This window comes from Marasmius oreades, chromosome 8 (assembly GCF_018924745.1).
Source record: "Marasmius oreades isolate 03SP1 chromosome 8, whole genome shotgun sequence".
Classification (NCBI taxonomy): Eukaryota; Fungi; Basidiomycota; class Agaricomycetes; order Agaricales; family Marasmiaceae; genus Marasmius; species Marasmius oreades.
This window is the reverse complement of record NC_057330.1, coordinates 1373752-1389974: the sequence shown is the minus strand read 5'-3', so window position 1 is coordinate 1389974 and position 16223 is coordinate 1373752. Positions and strand designations below refer to the sequence as shown.

General features: G+C 47.4%; 5 protein-coding genes across 6 annotated transcripts; 4 read left to right on the top strand and 1 right to left on the bottom strand.

Moving 5' to 3' along the window:
* Positions 1 to 34: 34 nt before the first annotated feature.
* E1B28_012371 (uncharacterized protein) lies at positions 35 to 5055 on the top strand (the record flags this gene model as incomplete). Its single annotated transcript, XM_043157472.1, has 16 exons — positions 35 to 153; positions 206 to 263; positions 324 to 374; positions 438 to 523; positions 577 to 652; positions 702 to 986; positions 1039 to 1291; positions 1341 to 1516; positions 1566 to 1729; positions 1783 to 2183; positions 2236 to 2585; positions 2637 to 3536; positions 3594 to 3800; positions 3853 to 4463; positions 4517 to 4703; positions 4756 to 5055. The coding sequence occupies 16 exons, from the start codon at positions 35 to 37 to the stop codon at positions 5053 to 5055; spliced, it is 4224 nt and encodes a 1407-aa protein (XP_043004839.1).
* A 488-nt stretch (positions 5056 to 5543) lies between these two features.
* Positions 5544 to 8294, top strand: E1B28_012370 (uncharacterized protein; the record flags this gene model as incomplete). Its single annotated transcript, XM_043157471.1, has 6 exons — positions 5544 to 7403; positions 7457 to 7553; positions 7607 to 7738; positions 7789 to 7905; positions 7950 to 8085; positions 8141 to 8294. The coding sequence occupies 6 exons, from the start codon at positions 5544 to 5546 to the stop codon at positions 8292 to 8294; spliced, it is 2496 nt and encodes an 831-aa protein (XP_043004838.1).
* Positions 8295 to 8527: 233 nt separating this feature from the next.
* E1B28_012369 (uncharacterized protein) lies at positions 8528 to 9461 on the bottom strand. The gene is made up of 6 exons (XM_043157470.1): positions 9420 to 9461; positions 9332 to 9373; positions 9208 to 9279; positions 9024 to 9152; positions 8845 to 8972; positions 8528 to 8793 (listed from the first exon to the last, which is right to left on the bottom strand). Exons 1-6 carry the CDS (start codon positions 9421 to 9423, stop codon positions 8602 to 8604), a joined length of 567 nt encoding a protein of 188 aa, XP_043004837.1. The 5' UTR covers positions 9424 to 9461; the 3' UTR covers positions 8528 to 8601.
* A 153-nt stretch (positions 9462 to 9614) lies between these two features.
* E1B28_012368 (uncharacterized protein) lies at positions 9615 to 15155 on the top strand. 2 transcript variants are annotated; one of them, XM_043157468.1, is made up of 26 exons: positions 9615 to 9640; positions 9694 to 10042; positions 10101 to 10181; positions 10235 to 10319; positions 10369 to 10431; positions 10486 to 10717; positions 10769 to 11124; positions 11179 to 11345; positions 11395 to 11500; positions 11554 to 11636; positions 11691 to 11784; positions 11836 to 11972; positions 12026 to 12418; positions 12470 to 12649; positions 12699 to 12833; positions 12882 to 12997; positions 13047 to 13151; positions 13204 to 13255; positions 13311 to 13549; positions 13600 to 13678; positions 13736 to 13824; positions 13877 to 14057; positions 14108 to 14214; positions 14270 to 14414; positions 14465 to 14610; positions 14661 to 15155. In XM_043157468.1, the coding sequence occupies exons 2-26, from the start codon at positions 9905 to 9907 to the stop codon at positions 15043 to 15045; spliced, it is 3894 nt and encodes a 1297-aa protein (XP_043004835.1). In that variant the 5' UTR covers positions 9615 to 9640; positions 9694 to 9904; the 3' UTR covers positions 15046 to 15155. The 2 variants fall into 2 exon arrangements, with proteins under 2 accessions (XP_043004835.1, XP_043004836.1); XM_043157469.1 differs by lacking the exon at positions 9615 to 9640 and having other exon boundaries at positions 9844 to 10042; positions 10097 to 10181; positions 10226 to 10319.
* A 65-nt stretch (positions 15156 to 15220) lies between these two features.
* E1B28_012367 (uncharacterized protein) lies at positions 15221 to 16062 on the top strand. The gene is made up of 5 exons (XM_043157467.1): positions 15221 to 15436; positions 15496 to 15646; positions 15698 to 15771; positions 15837 to 15852; positions 15906 to 16062. The coding sequence occupies exons 1-5, from the start codon at positions 15232 to 15234 to the stop codon at positions 15997 to 15999; spliced, it is 540 nt and encodes a 179-aa protein (XP_043004834.1). The 5' UTR covers positions 15221 to 15231; the 3' UTR covers positions 16000 to 16062.
* The last annotated feature ends 161 nt before the right edge of the window (positions 16063 to 16223 follow it).

The following is a 16223-nucleotide window of genomic DNA, read 5'->3' as shown; positions in this document are numbered from 1 at the left end:
TACGCGCTTCAACTGCTTCAATCTCCTATAAGCAATGTCAATTGTGAAAACCAAGCTCAAGGACGCTCTCGAAGCTATTGGGAAAAAGGACTATATCACTGCAAAAAAAGCTGTTCTTCAAGTCCTTGACTATGAGCCGGATAACTATAACGCGTAAGTTCATCTGTTGACTATCCTCCAAGTAAATCGATCAACTCCCCAACAGGAATGTATTTCTTGGGCTCGCGTCACTGGAGCTAGAAGAGTATGATCAAGGCGAGCAAGTGATTCGTTTCTGTTTCCGTACTATACACTTCGGTCTTCAGCTGGCGTGATTCATACAGGCCTACAAGAAAGCTATAGATGTAAAGCCAGAACAATTGACAGCGTGGCAGGTGTGTTTGTGTTTCGATTGTGCGACGGGCTTCCCTCTAAAGGCTTATTATGCTCTTTGTTAGGGAATTTCTAAGTTTTACGAGAGACGCGAAGATTGGGATAAGTACGCGGGTGTTTTGGAACGACTGATGAATTTATACGCCCAAAGGTGTGTCTTGGACTCGTCATTGTGTTGAGCTGGCTTGAATGTTATTCGGTTAGTAATGATGCTGTCAAGTGCGGTGAAACGGCTCAAAAATACATCGATATCCGCCGACAGCTTGGTGATCCTGCTCAGGTCGGTTCCTCTTACCCAACCTTTTACTCGACATTCTGATCGACGACAGCTGCTGGATTCATTGTCACTCCTCTTACCTGAATCACCATACTATTCAGTCCTATCGTCACTACCTCCTCCTGATCATACGGCACCTGAATCTACTTCAACCTACCGGATACAAATCGCGCTACACGATGCATTGACGGTCCTTGAAGAAATGATTGAATTGGTCGAGCAGCAGGAAGAGAACTACATGCGAAAAGAATTTGAGAGAAGGAGGACAAGACTTGGTGCTGGTACGCCAGAACAAATAAGGCAAGCTATCGGTAGAGAAGTGTGGGGCTCGTCAAGGGTAAGTTTCTCAATTCAAGATTCGGTCTTAATAGTGAAAACAGCCTTTCCAGTTACCCGCGCTCTATGCCGAACTGTTGAACCACCCCAATACCTCTGACGAACTTCGACGAAAAACTGACGCAAAATTGCTCAGATACAAGCTACAATACCTTCATTCCTTTTCCACTGCAGATCCCACCGACGGTCCAAAAAGCAAGCTTGCAACAGAAGTTACTGATTTAATCAAAGGCGCTGTGATCCTGAAAATACCTGACGAATTAGCCTGGATACTGTTCCTTGATGGGAAGGATGCAGGAACTATCGGTAAATAAGTTTTTCACTTCCGGTCGAATATGCTCACACCAGATTTCAGCCGATTATGATTATGATCACCTCCGGCAGTTTATGGAGCTTTTCCCGTCTCATCCAAACTCAATGATCCTCAGAGGGTATTTCATGTACAGCGGTATCTCGCTCGACAAGGAATGTGATTCAGATGTTGAAAAAAGAATCCGCGAAGATCTAGATGTTGGGTACTCCATGATTCAGGTGATAATGATTCGTTCCTTTGTCCCCTTACTGATGTTCTCCTATACAGGAAGCCTATACGGCGATAAAATCAGCGAACTGTATTCTAGCTACGCGTATTGTTGCAAAAGTATGCTTACAAGAGTTGGACTACGCAAACGTTATTGAAGTCGCCGACTTGGGACTGACACTCGTCAAAAAGTTTGAGTCAAACCATGCAACATCCCTTCCTTTGTAAGGTCCCTATCCCGATACTTGTTATGACGTCTCACACTCTTGAATTGCAGAGTTCGGCTCAGCTTCCAAGCTGACCTTGCGACCTCTTTAGTCCACCTATCGCCGCCCAAGAATCACCGTCGCGCCCAGACAATAATTGACGAAATTCTCAGAGCAGCGGCAGACAACGTACCAGCTCTCCTGGGTCAAGGCTACGTGTTTGCAGAGGCCAAAAAATGGAGTGAAGCCGAGAGAGTCTTTGGAAGAGTAGAACAGCTACTATCCCAAGACGATCTCGACAGCCTACGTTCTCGGGAAGAACACGCCTGGTGTCTATCTCAACTGGGGAAGTTACATGAGGCAACGACCATTCTCGGAGAAGTGCTTCAATCTCTGAATGACCATGAGGGGACCGAACACGATCGCGCTCGTTGTAACTGGAGATTGGGCCGATCCCACTGGGATATGATGGGTGAGATCCACTACTATCTGTGTCATTTACTGGTCTGACCATCTTCATATAGGCGAAGCTCGTGGCGAAGCGTACAAATACTTCATAGCGGCCCTGAAGTGTGATTCCACTTACGCACCAGCTTTTACATCCCTCGGCCTGTATTATTCTGAATACGCTACACCCCCTGACCCCACTCGGGCTTCTAAATGTTTCCAGAAGGCGTTCGAACTAGACCCTCGAGAGGCTGAAGCTGCATCTCGATTAGCGACAGGCTTTGCTGACGAGCAGGACTGGGATTTGGTAGAGGTTGTCGCTCGAAGGACCATTGAAGGAGAAGGGGGGATGGAGGGCGGCCAGCTTACCGGGAAATTCTTACCCACCAACGTATGGGCGTGGAAGGCGATTGGCATAGTAGAACTGGTATCATTTTGTTCGCTCACTGAGATGGCTTCGATTCTTAAGCTCCCATAGACACGCCGAAATTACCTATCTGCGATTACCGCTTTTCAGGTTGCACTTCGAGCTGAACCCGACGATCATCTGACGTGGGTTCGACTCGGAGAGGCGTATCATCGATCTGGGAAACATAATGCAGCTCTCAAAGCACTAGAACGGGCACATGCTCTAGATGGGAAGGATTGGGTGTGCATCTACTTTTCTGCTGAAGTCTACCGTCAACTTGGTCACTACCAACAAGGCATCGATCAATTGCAAACTATCTTAGGCTCAAGACCATCTGAAATATGTGCCCTGGTATCGCTTGCCCGAACGCATTTTGATCTCGGTCACTTAGAGAGCAATGCTGGATATCTAGCAAGAGCCGAGCAATCTTTCCTATCCGCCGTCCGCAAAGCCCTCGCTGCCATTGAAAACAGCACTGGTTTCCGTGCGGTGATCTGGAAATTAATTGCAGACGCTCTCTACTTCCTCGGTTCCAGTCCAGTTTTCCATGAAGAATCTGCAGTGGTACAAATAGTCTCAGCTGTTACTGCCATCCTTGGAGCGAACGCGAGCACCCGAGTGTCTGGCATCATCCCAGCGACTGTAAACACACCGTTGACCAGGACTTCCGTAGTTGAGGTCGCCGTGTTAGCTTATGATCATCGCACCACACTAGGTTCCTCAGAAGCATCTGCTGTAGGAAGTGCATGGTTCGACTTGGCCATTTCTTTGCGGTCGTTGGCCAATAGGTTGAATCCGGGACCGAGGCGAGAGAATGCGCAGAAACAGTCGATCGAGAGCATTACTGAAGCAATTCGCTCATGTCCAATGGTCGATAATTACTGGGTAGCCCTCGGAGACGCCCATTTCACCTCACAACCGAAGATAGCACAGCATGCCTACATACGAGCACTGGAGTTGAATTCCAAGGTATGGTCACCGTTTTCACCTGAGTTTGTGGGCCCTGTTCGTTACCTTCTTCTCTAGAGTGCGGTAACATGGACGAATCTCGGATTGTTATATCTCTATCACAACGACGCCGAGCTGGCAAATGAGGCATTCTATCTTGCGCAAAGCTCTGACCCTGATTATAACCTCGCTTGGCTTGGCCAGGCGCTGGTCGCTGATGCTGGAGGGCACGGTCCAGGAGCTTTAGCGATACTCGAGCATACAATCAGCTTTTCGTTTATTGTGGTGAGTAGTCAATTTACTATGTTTCATAATCTTCTCTTTGAATGCTTCAAAGCCCGAAGCAGATTACCTGTATGCTTTCAAAGGTTTCTCTAAGCAGAAAAACGACAAGATTTCGACGTCGGAATCATTGGTTCCTGCCTTTTTCGTTCTCGACCGCTACTGCAAAGCACGGCCGAATGATGCTTCAGCACTTCATTTATTCGGTCTGGTTTGTGAAAGCATACATCAGCCAGATCTTGCTGTAAAATGGATTGCGAAGGCAATCGCACTCCTGGAGGAGTCTTATGAAGAAGCCGAAGATAACAAGGTTGAGCGTCAATTTTCCATTGCACATAGTAATATTGGGCGTGTGAAGCTGACTCTACGCGATTATGATGGAGCACTCGAATCATTCGAAAGCGCATTGGGTCTGCTACCAGAAGATGAACAAGAAGAGAGTGTCACTTTCCTTCGTGCGCATTGTCATTTTGGGTCTGGAATCGCCCATTTCAGGCAACAGAATTTGGAGGAAGCATTGAACTCTTTCGAAGCAGCGTTGGAGACTGCGACTGGCAAGAACGTTCCTATTGTCCGTGGAGAAATAACAGTACTGTTGGCACAAGCGCTGTGGGCCATTGGGACAGAGGATACAAGGGAACTTGCAAAAACCAAGCTCTTGGAATGGTAGGCTCGTTTTAGGTTGGCTTTTTATTGCGCTCAATATAATACATGACCAGCATTTCCGATGATCTCGAGAACCTGACGGCCATTAATACCTTAGCAGCGATGGGGATATTGACCGACGACGATGGACTTTTGGACGCTGCACTTTCTGAAATCCTGGCTTTACCTGTCGACGATCGTTCTCAACTAGATCTTTCTCGTAATGTCGACTACTTGCTGATCATGCACCACCTCGGACGGGTCTGTTCATTACACCGTATTTTCTTATCCACTTATTGACATACCTTGTTAGGACAATTCTTCTGAAGCTGTCGCCGTTGCACAAAAGGCCGTTCATGCCGAACCTTCAGCAAAGCAGGCTAGACACCAACTCGCCACGCTGCTCTTGCAAATGCACCAATACGATACGATCATTCCAGTCCTGTCCGGAGTGGCGCTGGATGATCTAGATAGCTCGAGGGAGTTGATAAAACTTGGAGCAGTATCCCATTCAGTGACTGGACAGGGAGATGTGAAACGATTAGCCCAAAAATGTGTCATGATGAAGCCCTTCGATCCCGAGGGTTGGAGAATTCTCGCGCTACCTACTTGATGTCTTATATAACGATAAGGACCACAATATGGGCAGCTCAGCCCTTCCCAACACAGCCACACGCATGGCCAACTCTGAATATCACGTTCACTGCAGAATGTACGTATAAACCGGGTTCCATTTTTCTAGTTATGTATGTCAGTTTTGGTTGATGACAACGATATACAGGGCTGTCGCGCATTTGGATTCCAATGATGCATCCGAGACGTATTATATGTGAGGCTAACTTCGATCAATGCACCAACCTTTGCCTCGCCTCAGGAATTCTACGGACCGTCACTTGATGGTCACGGCTATTTGGCACTATCAAAGCGTAAAGGTTGCTCTACTTTATTGTGGCCTCGAAGGGGCTGCCGAGCCCATAAGTCGAACAATGACTGGGCTGCCACATCCACTATCAAGTATAAATCGGTACGTGACGCGACCTCACCGTTAATCTCACTCCGACATCCCTCTACATATACCCTCTCGTCTTCCATCAAATTGAGATGGAAAGAGCCGGGCCTATGCTACCTGACCGTTGCTCCCATGTCATTACCGATCGAGGGAGTATTCGGAGCGATTTGTCGTCGTTCTCTTACTCCCCTCCAATATCAGCAAAGTCTCGCTTTCGGCTGGAGGAAGGCTACCCCTCGATTAATACTACGCTCGAACATGCCCGCCGATTATCCAGCTCTGGAGACAGTCAAGCCATGCGTGGGCTGGCTCAGGTATTCTCCCAATGCTTGTCTTCTATCATCCCGACCATGGATTCGCTGCCAGAGGAGGTGCGAACTTTCCCTGACTACGAAATGGCCCATTATGGCGCCGTTTTTACGAATGGACTTCTCTCTCAACACACACTACATCTGGACGAGGTTAGATGTGACATGGTCCTGGAGATCATGGAGATGACATTTTATAACCTCAAATACTTTCTCGAAGTGGCCGGCAGGCTTTATGCGAACCACACGGCCTTACCGATATCTCAGCCTTCTGGCAAATCGACTGATGCTTGTTTGGAGCACGACGAAGCCACTACATCCGTACAGCCCGACGAACAACCAACTGAGATCCCCTCCGGACAACATACGGCATCTACAATCGCTGACGATGAGACACCTATACCTGAGGACCATCAAGTCACAACGACTCCAGAGTCATTCATATCCGAACTTCCCACCATTAACTCTGAAACCGATACCTTGGCCGGTCCGTCGTCCATTGAATCCCAATCCCTTCAAAGCTCGACTTCTAAACGCCCTTGGGAGCTTAAAGGGTCCAAATTTGTTCAGCGGGTTCTCCGTCTGCGACCGTCTTTGGGGTCTCGAGTCTTTAGTGCTCGCTCCAAGTCTGCGACCACCCTCGTAGGCTCTGTAGACCAGTTGTTTGAACACTCAACAGACGCTGCAAAGCAGAGGACCATTGAAGGTTACATGAGGCGGCACAAGGCGCTGCCTGACATCCCCTATATCCTTCGTCAATCGGCGGTTTACTTCCTTCCTGATCCTCTACATCCTGAAGTAGATGTAGACATGCCTGAGTTGAATGGAGAGACGGTCGCGGTTCGTTTATCCCCTCAAGGGGAAATCAAATCAGCTTCTCTCACTGCTCTCATTCGAATGGTCACATCTAAGGATGTAATCAAGAATCCCAAGATATCTCAGCTGTTTTTCTGCAGCCTCGGTTACCTTATCTCTCCGCAGGATGCCATTGCCAAACTCGCCGAGAGATTTAATGAACATCCTCCTTCAGAACTGACCGTCGCCCAGCTTCGAGTCTGGACTCGCGAAGAGTTGACGGTGCGCATCCGGGTCGGGCATGTCGTAGCATTGTGGCTAGAGCAATATTGGGATGCCGAGATTTTTGACCTATCCGTACTCATCGAACTTGAGCAATTCGCATTGACGGACCTCCTTGGTAGAATTCCCGATTCCTTGTTCAGCAAGATTATCCTTTTTTTAGAGGATGTTATTTGTGGGCGAGCCAGCCGGAGGGACTGGCGCAAACGGTTCATCGATCGCGTCTCTGAAAGAACCGCCGTTCTGCACTCGACTGGGTTTGAATCGACATTACTGCAGGAAAACGGTTTCAGCTTTCAGCTTTCCCATTTTTTTGTTTCACAGGGAATCGAAGAATTCTCCAGGAACTTGACTAGAGCCTTGCATGACATGCACTGTACCTATGAACCGAGCAGCGCTGTCCGGTGCTGGTTTTTAGGGAACCGTGAATCCGAAGTGCATTCAAAACTTCAATCCATAATACACCGGGAGCGATCACTCTACCTCTGGGTGACCAGAGAAATATTGAACCAAGAGAGCAAGGAAGCACGAGTAGACGCGATAGAATTCTGGGTCCGAGTGGCTTGGGTATGTCTTTCACTCTTATGCAAGGACTCATTTATGTATGTGAAATCTTGCAGGAATGTGTTTCTCTACACAACTTCAGCTGTGCATCAGCTATCCATGGAGCTTTGGTTTCCCCCCCTATTTACCGCCTCAAAGAGACATTAATGGCAAGTTTCTGCTACTATTTTCCGTCACGGCTAATAATTCCCCCACTTTGTAGTCAGTAAATGTCGAAGATAAAAAGCATTTCAAGACGCTCGACGAATACTTCAGTGGTTTTGATAATTACGGACGATATCGACAAGCGATCGACGATCTCAAGGACAAGCCCCAGCAAAGTTATATTCCTCTTTTAGGTGCGTGTGCTGATCCCTGTGCTCGACCGTCTGCCTTAATATGACACTAGCGCCTCTGATCAGAGACATGGAAATAGTAAAAGCAGTGAAACCTACAGTGTCGCTCCCTCAGGGGAATGATGGAATTAACCTAGCTGCAGCGGCTATCATTCAGCACACCTTATCTGGTACGTTTTCGCTTCATTCGATTGAGCAATTCTGATTTTACCAGTGTTAGAGAACGGCCGATCACCTTACAAGTTCGAGCGCACCCCACTTATCGCCAAATGGCAGAGAGAACAGCTCCTCGATCCGCGTTATGCACGTGAAAATGACCAGGTGGTCAACGCGCAATTCGATCAGTTGAGGTGAGTAAACCAACAATCCGTCGTGATGCACAGGCTCAAAAATATCACTATTCAGCACAAAATGCGAGGCTAAATGCGTCGGGCTCGCGCACATCGACGCTTGGGCGAAGCTTTTCCAAGATGGGTCGATTCGCGATCTTGATCAACTCGACCAATCGGTGGACGTGAAAAAACCCTCCATCCTTAGCCGCTTCCTCAAGAAACCATAACTTCCATCACCGCGATTGCCAACCACAGATTATATCTATCATTCGACACTCGTTACCCACCTTCCTTACGTCTTTCCATCACACTCATTTGACCGAGGATTCTGAGGATTCTTAAAAACCCGACCACTCCTTTATATTCATCCCTATTCCTGTAACATAGTACGTTTTGCACACACGAATACCATCGCAAGCCAGATTCGGCGTATCCCTGACGTAAACCATGAAACATGTATGGCGCATAGGAAGGGATCATGTACATGGAAACATAGAGCGGTATGTTACACCTAATCCTGTCGTCTGGAATTTTCTATGCCCGGGCGGCCTCAATACGTCTGCGGGCAACTTGCCGTCTGTTCAGACCGGTCAAGGCGCTTGAAACCTTGTCAGTGCTTTTCTCGACCTCCACGTCCATGGCTGCGAGAATGATCTCAACATGGCAAGGGTGGCCTTGGTAAGGGTTGATACGACCGTGGGCACGATATGTGCGACGACGAGTTTTCTACACCTTCATTAGCTCTCATCGTAACCGAGTTGAAGATTCCAGACGTACAGGTGCCTGTTGTACAACAATGTTTCTGATGACTAGGTCTTCAACATCGATGTTTTTCGCGTCGGCGTTCGATTCAGCGTTCTTCAGGAGACGAGTGATAAATTTAACGGATTTCTCGGGCCAACGACCTAAAGTTGTGATTAGTGAGCGGATTTGGCATCGTAGCATTCATCGCACACCTTGCGTAGCACCGAATTGTTTAGCCTGACTCGCTCGCCCAACACCACCGGCGAACCGCCTAAAAGGAATGACCTGCTTGTGGTCCTTCACATCGCTAAGATAGGTGTATGCCTTGGTAAGTTTGAGCCCTGTTGTCGTCTTTAGTTCAGGGATGTACAAGATAAGGTCCATCATCCCACCCACCAGTAAGAGCAGCCGCCACTTCCCGCATGTTCTTGAAGTGAGTGCGAAGGTATTCGCCTCGGGCACGAGATGCTGAAAGTAAAGTTGAGGACAATGATGTTCTAGTCATTTTCTTTGAACATACTCTTTTCAGGGTTGGTGGCAAGGGCGGCAGCGGCGTAGCGAACTGTTGTATGTTGAGCATAAATCTCGACAGTGGAATTCGCACTCACCCATCTTGATGTCTTGAAGTTGTCGTGCACGCTCTACAGAAATTGTTCACGAGCGCCTGGTGGCTTGAACCTTAATTGCATAGTTTTACGGCTTTTGCCGATTATTACCGCCTTTGGCAATCATTTCGGAAACGTTGATTGCTCGTATCGAAGCAGTTCGAGACGGCTTTTATTTATGTAATAATGCATGTACAAACCGAATCTACTTCGACTGTCACCTCGTAGGGTCCTAAGTCTTTGATGGTCGGGCCTTCCTGACCAGCACTGTCTCTAGAATCTTAGTACTGCGCTCGCCTCCCAAAGGAGGCTATGGGATGCAGGGAGTTTAAATTTGTAACCCACTGGCACTGGAACAGGCTGCAACCGTGGGAATGGCCGTGACCGCTGCTGGCGTCCTCATCCGCTGTTAGTACAGTCTTCGAACCACAATACTACCGACATAAACTTCACTCTGTTTGCACGTAACAAGAGCGGAGGCACGCTCGATGCCTTCCTATGCAAATCCATCACCCGGAAGCAGCTCATCCCTACCCTCGTCAATTATCCTCCTCAATGGAGGTTCAGCCGATTCCAGCGACACTTTCTCTTTCGCCGACTTGGAGGGGATGAGCTTGCATGAGCAGGTACAGAAGCTAGATCCATTACATATCCTAACGATAACAATTATGTTGGTTGAGGCAGCTGGAGTTCCTGGTTAGCCGTTTAGTAAAGGAGAATCGAATCAAGGAGGGCGCGGAGAATTTATTGAATATGCAATTGACGGTACCCATCTTTCTCTCTCCTGAACTCCCTGGCTGATTCATTAGATCCGGCAGGATAGGTTGCGTAAACAGGTTCAGTCCGAACTCGCGGGAGCAAACAGTCGAATCGAGGCTATCAAGAATAAACGAGCAGACATCCGTATGAGCTGTAATTCTGCGCTTGGGACATTAACTCACATAAGTTGTAGAATCCACGCTCAAGGTCCAGGCTCAGAAGAAGAAGGAGGAGAAAGAAGAGCCGGAAGGGAAAGGTGCGTTACACAACCCCATACAACGATTGGTGGCTTTCTCTGATCACCTCATAGGAGAGGACTTTCGCACGTCACTTCATAATGCTCAAACATGTATAGCGTCCTTGTTGTCGCTAGAAGCAGTAGCACAACCAGCGTTGAATAATTCCGGAAGCCCTGGACTTTCGAACCCTTCCAGCCCCGATTCCGATCGACTGTGGACCGAAACAATGTCGAAGCTGGTGGGAATTCTGCAGAAGAATGTCCGCGTTTCTTACGAGCTGAAGGTGTCTGAAGTCGTTCAAGCGTACGTATATTGCTATCTTGTCTCCTCTGCTCCTGAACTTGTACTTGTTAGGGTCATCCCCGCACTTGCAGATAAACGCTCCCTTCATTGTCGTGCGATAGCATACCGCGTCATACGACATGTTCTAGTTGATGCGGAATCTGTAAAGAACCTACGCAAACAGGAGATCGATTGGTATATTGTTAGGTCCCTACATCGAGATAATAAGTTCGCCGCTGAGAAAGAGCAAGTCATCAAGCTATTGAGGACCATCGTTGAAGTCGGAACTTCGGGGCAAGAAATGCAGAATGGAGACGATTGTGGGATCGTGCCTCTTTCTGAGCCGGTGATGCGGGCCTTAGTAGCTGTTGCTGAGCATACAGAAGACCCCTTCAGGCTGATTTGCATTGAAACATTAGCCGAACTGGGTATATCCTTTTGACTCTGTGTGAACCAGGTATCTCATTGATAATTCTTTTCAGTTGTGTTGGATATAGACCTCGTCGCCAAGACTGGTGGGATTCGTGTGTTGCTTCATGTTATCGGAGAAGGCCCTGTCGATATAACCCCCATTCTCGCCTTCACCTTCCTACATATTGTGGAATCGCCGCGCAGCCGAGCTTACTTGAATATAGGCACTGATCTAGAGGTGCGCTTATGATTTATGTTTGAATACCGCATTAAACATTTCCGCATAGATAGCGTTATCCACCCTCACGGATGCATACGGCAAGGGGCCTGAACATGCGGAGCGAATGAAAAGTTGTGTGAAGGTCGTACAACTCATGCTGAGAACCTGGAGTGGTACGCCATCAACGCTCTCACGAAACTGATCCCGTAATCACGGACTGAAACAGGTCTAATGTATTTCTGCATGGATGATATGAGGGCCATTCGTTCACTAGTTGATACTCTTCGGATTCCTTCTTTGGAGACAAGGGTATATTCCACGTTCATGACCATGACCGACCAATAAATGCTAATTCTCACATAGGACATTATAATCAACATGTTCTTTGACCTCTTCAATATCAACATTAAATCTCCTGAATGGTATCAGACATTCATTACTGGAAAGAGACTCACAAGTATGTCCCATTCCCCCATGTAACACGATTATTCTGATGAGTGTTTGCCAGTGTATCGTTCACGGAATGGTAATAAGCTCGATAAGGGTGAAGCAGAACCGCTTGAGCGAAACTCCCAAACCTTGAAACTCACCGATCAATACTTGGCTTTACTCCTTCTTGTTTTTTATAACGCTGGGCTGTTAGAGGTCCGTCTACTGGCTCATTCTGATATTTTTCCATTCATTTCTTTGTGATGTAGGCGTTGACATCTCTTATTGAAGAGTCTCCCATGGCGACTAACTTAACCCGGAAAGCGACTTTACTCATCGGAGAGATTCTGCAAATGTCGAATCGAATATTACCACTCTCAGTTGCCGCCAAAATTCAGGCATTGCCACAAGTATTTGAGATGGCATCAGACTATCACGACGGCGAGAATAGAATCGCGAGCACCTCGGTTCTCTCTGCCATCGATAGTCTCAATCGTAATCGCACCCGCCTGGAGCCTGGTCTCGTCAAGAAATATAGGTTACGGTCTAATTCTGTGGACGATGCTGTTCGGCGGGGTCAGCGTCAAGTAGAACAAGTGAAGATCAAGATCGGGATGCAAATGGATGACAAGACCTTCCAGAATTTTTTATTAGAATCACAGGTGCTACTTGTTGCTGGTTCTCATTCCTGTTGACTGAGAGAAGCTTTCCAGGTTATGTTTACGAAGGATCATGCAAAGTGGAGTTTCGATATCATCCAAGAACTCATTGAAGGGCCACTACTCAATGCAAAGCGTATGGAGGAAGCTATCAAAGGGACAAGATTTATTCGACGACTTATGTCTTTCTTCCACCCAACCAGTCATCGTTTCTCAGATATGCATAAAAATACGGTATGCTGTCATCCTCATTCCAGGTTACCTTATCTTGAGATGTCGATAGGTCAACTCCCGATGGGTGCGCCTTGGATGTTCGTTACTCATCACCTTGATGGCAAGCAGTGATGGGGTGCGATATCTCTCTTCCGAAGATGAGTTCATGTCCCAGATTGTGAAATGTTTCGCCCAACTTGATCCCGTAGGTTGCCGCCTTCCCACCCGAATCAGTCACTTAATTCTTCGCTAGTTCAATGGCGCCCCAGATTCAGATCCAATATTTTCGAAAAGAAGGATAGGAGATACCTTGACATACGGCTATCTGGAGATGCTGGGAACCCTCAGCAAACATAAAGAGGGCATGGAGTGAGTGGCAGCATCGAACCTCCTTTTCCAATCATTCATCTGCCCCCAGGATTCTAGAGAAATACAACATATTTACAGCTTTCTATCATCTCAGCGATCTCAAAAGCCGTGAAGATCTCATTAAAGGCATCATTGAAAGCCTTGACTACAACATGTATGCTATCCTATAGGTCCCAGTTTTCTTGAGGTTAATTACATCTTTATAGTGACGGACATCCTCGTATCGTACTCTCCAAAGCCCTTACGACAAGCAACAAGGTACGGTTTCAAGTGAAATTAATCGGTTTCGGAAGATACTCACTGTTAAGTGTAGCGGATACAGGTTTTTGCAACACGCCACCTAGGGGAGTTGATTCGCAAAACACCCACTGCGCAAGCATGGATGTTGCGTCTTCTGTTGACACAGTTGTATGACCCATCTTTCGAGGTCCGCGAAGAAGCTGTACAGCTGCTCGAGGAGGCCTGCGAGTCTAAAGCGTTCCTTGAGCTTGTCGTCGAGATGCGTCCAAGGATGGATCACCTTGGTGATATTGGCAACTCTTTGCTACTGAAGTAAGCGTGATTATAACACTAGAAGGACGCGACTTGAGTTTACGCCGCAGGTTCATGTCGACTCCCATGGGATTCCGTTACTTATTTGATTCAGGTTACATCGATCGCGAAATGGACATCTGGTATAACGTATGCATTTAACTCTCGTTCAATTCCTCAAACATTCTAAAAGTGTCTATGGATAAGGAACGGAATCTGTACTACGTCGTACAGGTCGAAGTCTTTTTGGCACAAGTATTTAGTAACTCGAACAGCGTAGAAGATGAAGACCATATGCGAGTGCCCCTTCCCTCGAATTCCGATCCATCTTGTATTAATTTCGAGCAGAACATTCGATGCCACAGTACCTCCTCATTTCTACGGGGAAATGTCGAAGACCGAATTCGGATGCCAAATTCTGCAAGACAAGGGCCATTTTACAGACTTTGCTCAATTTATAAGGCAGCATGGGTACGAAAGTGAGGATCCGGAACTCATTATGAAGTTGAAAAGTATCCTTTGGGCTGTGGTATGTTGTTGAATTTGCTCGTGGTAGGGACCTTGTAAAACTCCACTCAGGGTAATATTGGAGCCACGGAGGGAGGTCTCTTCTTCCTGGAGGAAGAGGAAATCGTTCCAACGGTTATGGACATCGCGAATAACTCACCTATACCGTCAATCCGAGGGTGCGTTCTTCCACAACATTAGGTCCATGAATCACTACTGATTTCTCTGATCTAGAACTTGCTTCTTCATCTTAGGACTGATATCTTCCACCTCACAAGGCTGCGAAATCCTCGATGACTATCATTGGGAAGCAACTTTAACTCCGATGGGATTACCTACTGGGCTCTGTATACCTGTTGACGTCGAGAACTTTATCGCTGTGAGTAAATCCTGGCTCAAAGGGTCATTCTAGCTCTAATCTCAATGCAGTTACCTCCATGGGAACATCATTATCCCGAACCGAATGATACGCAACTCATACCTCCTACCACGGAACCCGAACTTGAAGTACTGACAGCGATACAGAACCTCGCGAATACTGTCATTGCGAATGCGGCTTCGCGGTCTCTAGCCAGGTGCGTCGGTCATGTGTACTGAGAATGACGACTCTCACACACAGCACCAGGATGAAAGCACGGCCAGAATACAGACCGATCTTTTCTTCCCCAGTCATGTTATACCGAGCTTTACACACAATCTCGACATCTAGATATCGTCTTCCGGTACGCCGATACATCCTGGATCTATTCAACGTAGATTGGGATGCGGGAGTTGTCAGTGTCTTTGTGGATTGTGCGACATCCTTGAAGGCAAATCCCTCGTATCGACCACCGCAGTCCGACCTTAACCGCCGTCTCAGCATGTTCGACAGGGCCCGGACTCAATCGGAGAGCGATGCAGAGGACGACGACGACGAAGTAGACCCTAGTCAACCCCCTCCAGCAGTCCCTCAGAAACAACCTGCTATCAGTTTACGGCCCATGAGCAAAATCATAGGGTTTGCGTCTTGATCTCGATACCTATTCTCTCCTCGTTTTCTTCTCGCTGTCGTTTGAGGACTTGTTAGCCACTGTATTTTTATGCAATTCAGATCTAGTAATGTTATTGGTCGGTTTCCTACGGAGGTTTGTTTGGCTGTGATCTCCGTGACAAACAAAAACCGACTGGGAAGCCCGTTCAAACAGAGTTTGATTACCATGTCGTCTCTACTTCGTAACTACAGGTTTGCAGCCTCGTCAGCTCGACGAAATACTTTCACACTACATAAATCCCTCAGAGCTGTGTCATCTGAGTCAAGCGGTACTTCCTCAATACAGAATACAGAGAAAGTCGAAACGTCCGTCACCACACCTACTCCTGCTCGAGATGTCATGGTAGCAGATGTTGTTAGTGGAGCTCCTGGTACGCACATAGAATGTATTATTTTGTCGCAGTAATCAACTTCTTCATCTCCATTCCAGGTGAACTTCGCCATCGTCAGGTCCGTATTTACAAGCCGACACGCAATACCATGCAGAGCGGTTCTGGCAAGTCCAATAGGTGGAGAATAGATTTTGAGATTCTGCAAGGAGGTGGACGATGGGAACACCAGCTGATGGGATGGGCCAGTTCGTACGTTCAAAACTTCCATTCTCCGGTGACATTCACCAATTCGACCTCCAGAGCCGATTACATGCAAGGAACTCGCATGTCCTTCCGTTCCAAAGAGGATGCCATGCATTTTGCTGAGAAGCAAGGTATGTGCAGCGTGCTCTCTAGACCTCCCGAAGCAGTCCAGAACAATAACAATTTGTTTCGGCAGGTTGGGATTACTATGTGTAAGTTCCTTTTCGTATCCCAGGGTTCTTGGATAACAAACATGAATCTACAGGCAACCTGAACCTGTTGAGCGGATTCCACCCAAGAACTACAGCGAAAACTATCTATATTCACCCAACAAGCTTCGCATCTGCAAGACAAAGTAGAATAGAATTGTTAGAATTAAGTACTGTTCAATATCTTATTGTGCGCACGAGTTATTGTCCGAGTTGTTGTGTGATCGGCGGTTGACATCATCACATGTACAGGAACTGTGATTCTCGTGAGAGTCTGTGCCAGCCGACGTTGTGGTGCAACTTGCCTTCTCCTACTTACATGCTCCGCTAGAGTTACATCCAACTGCGGTATAATCCTCTTCCGTAGTCTTCCT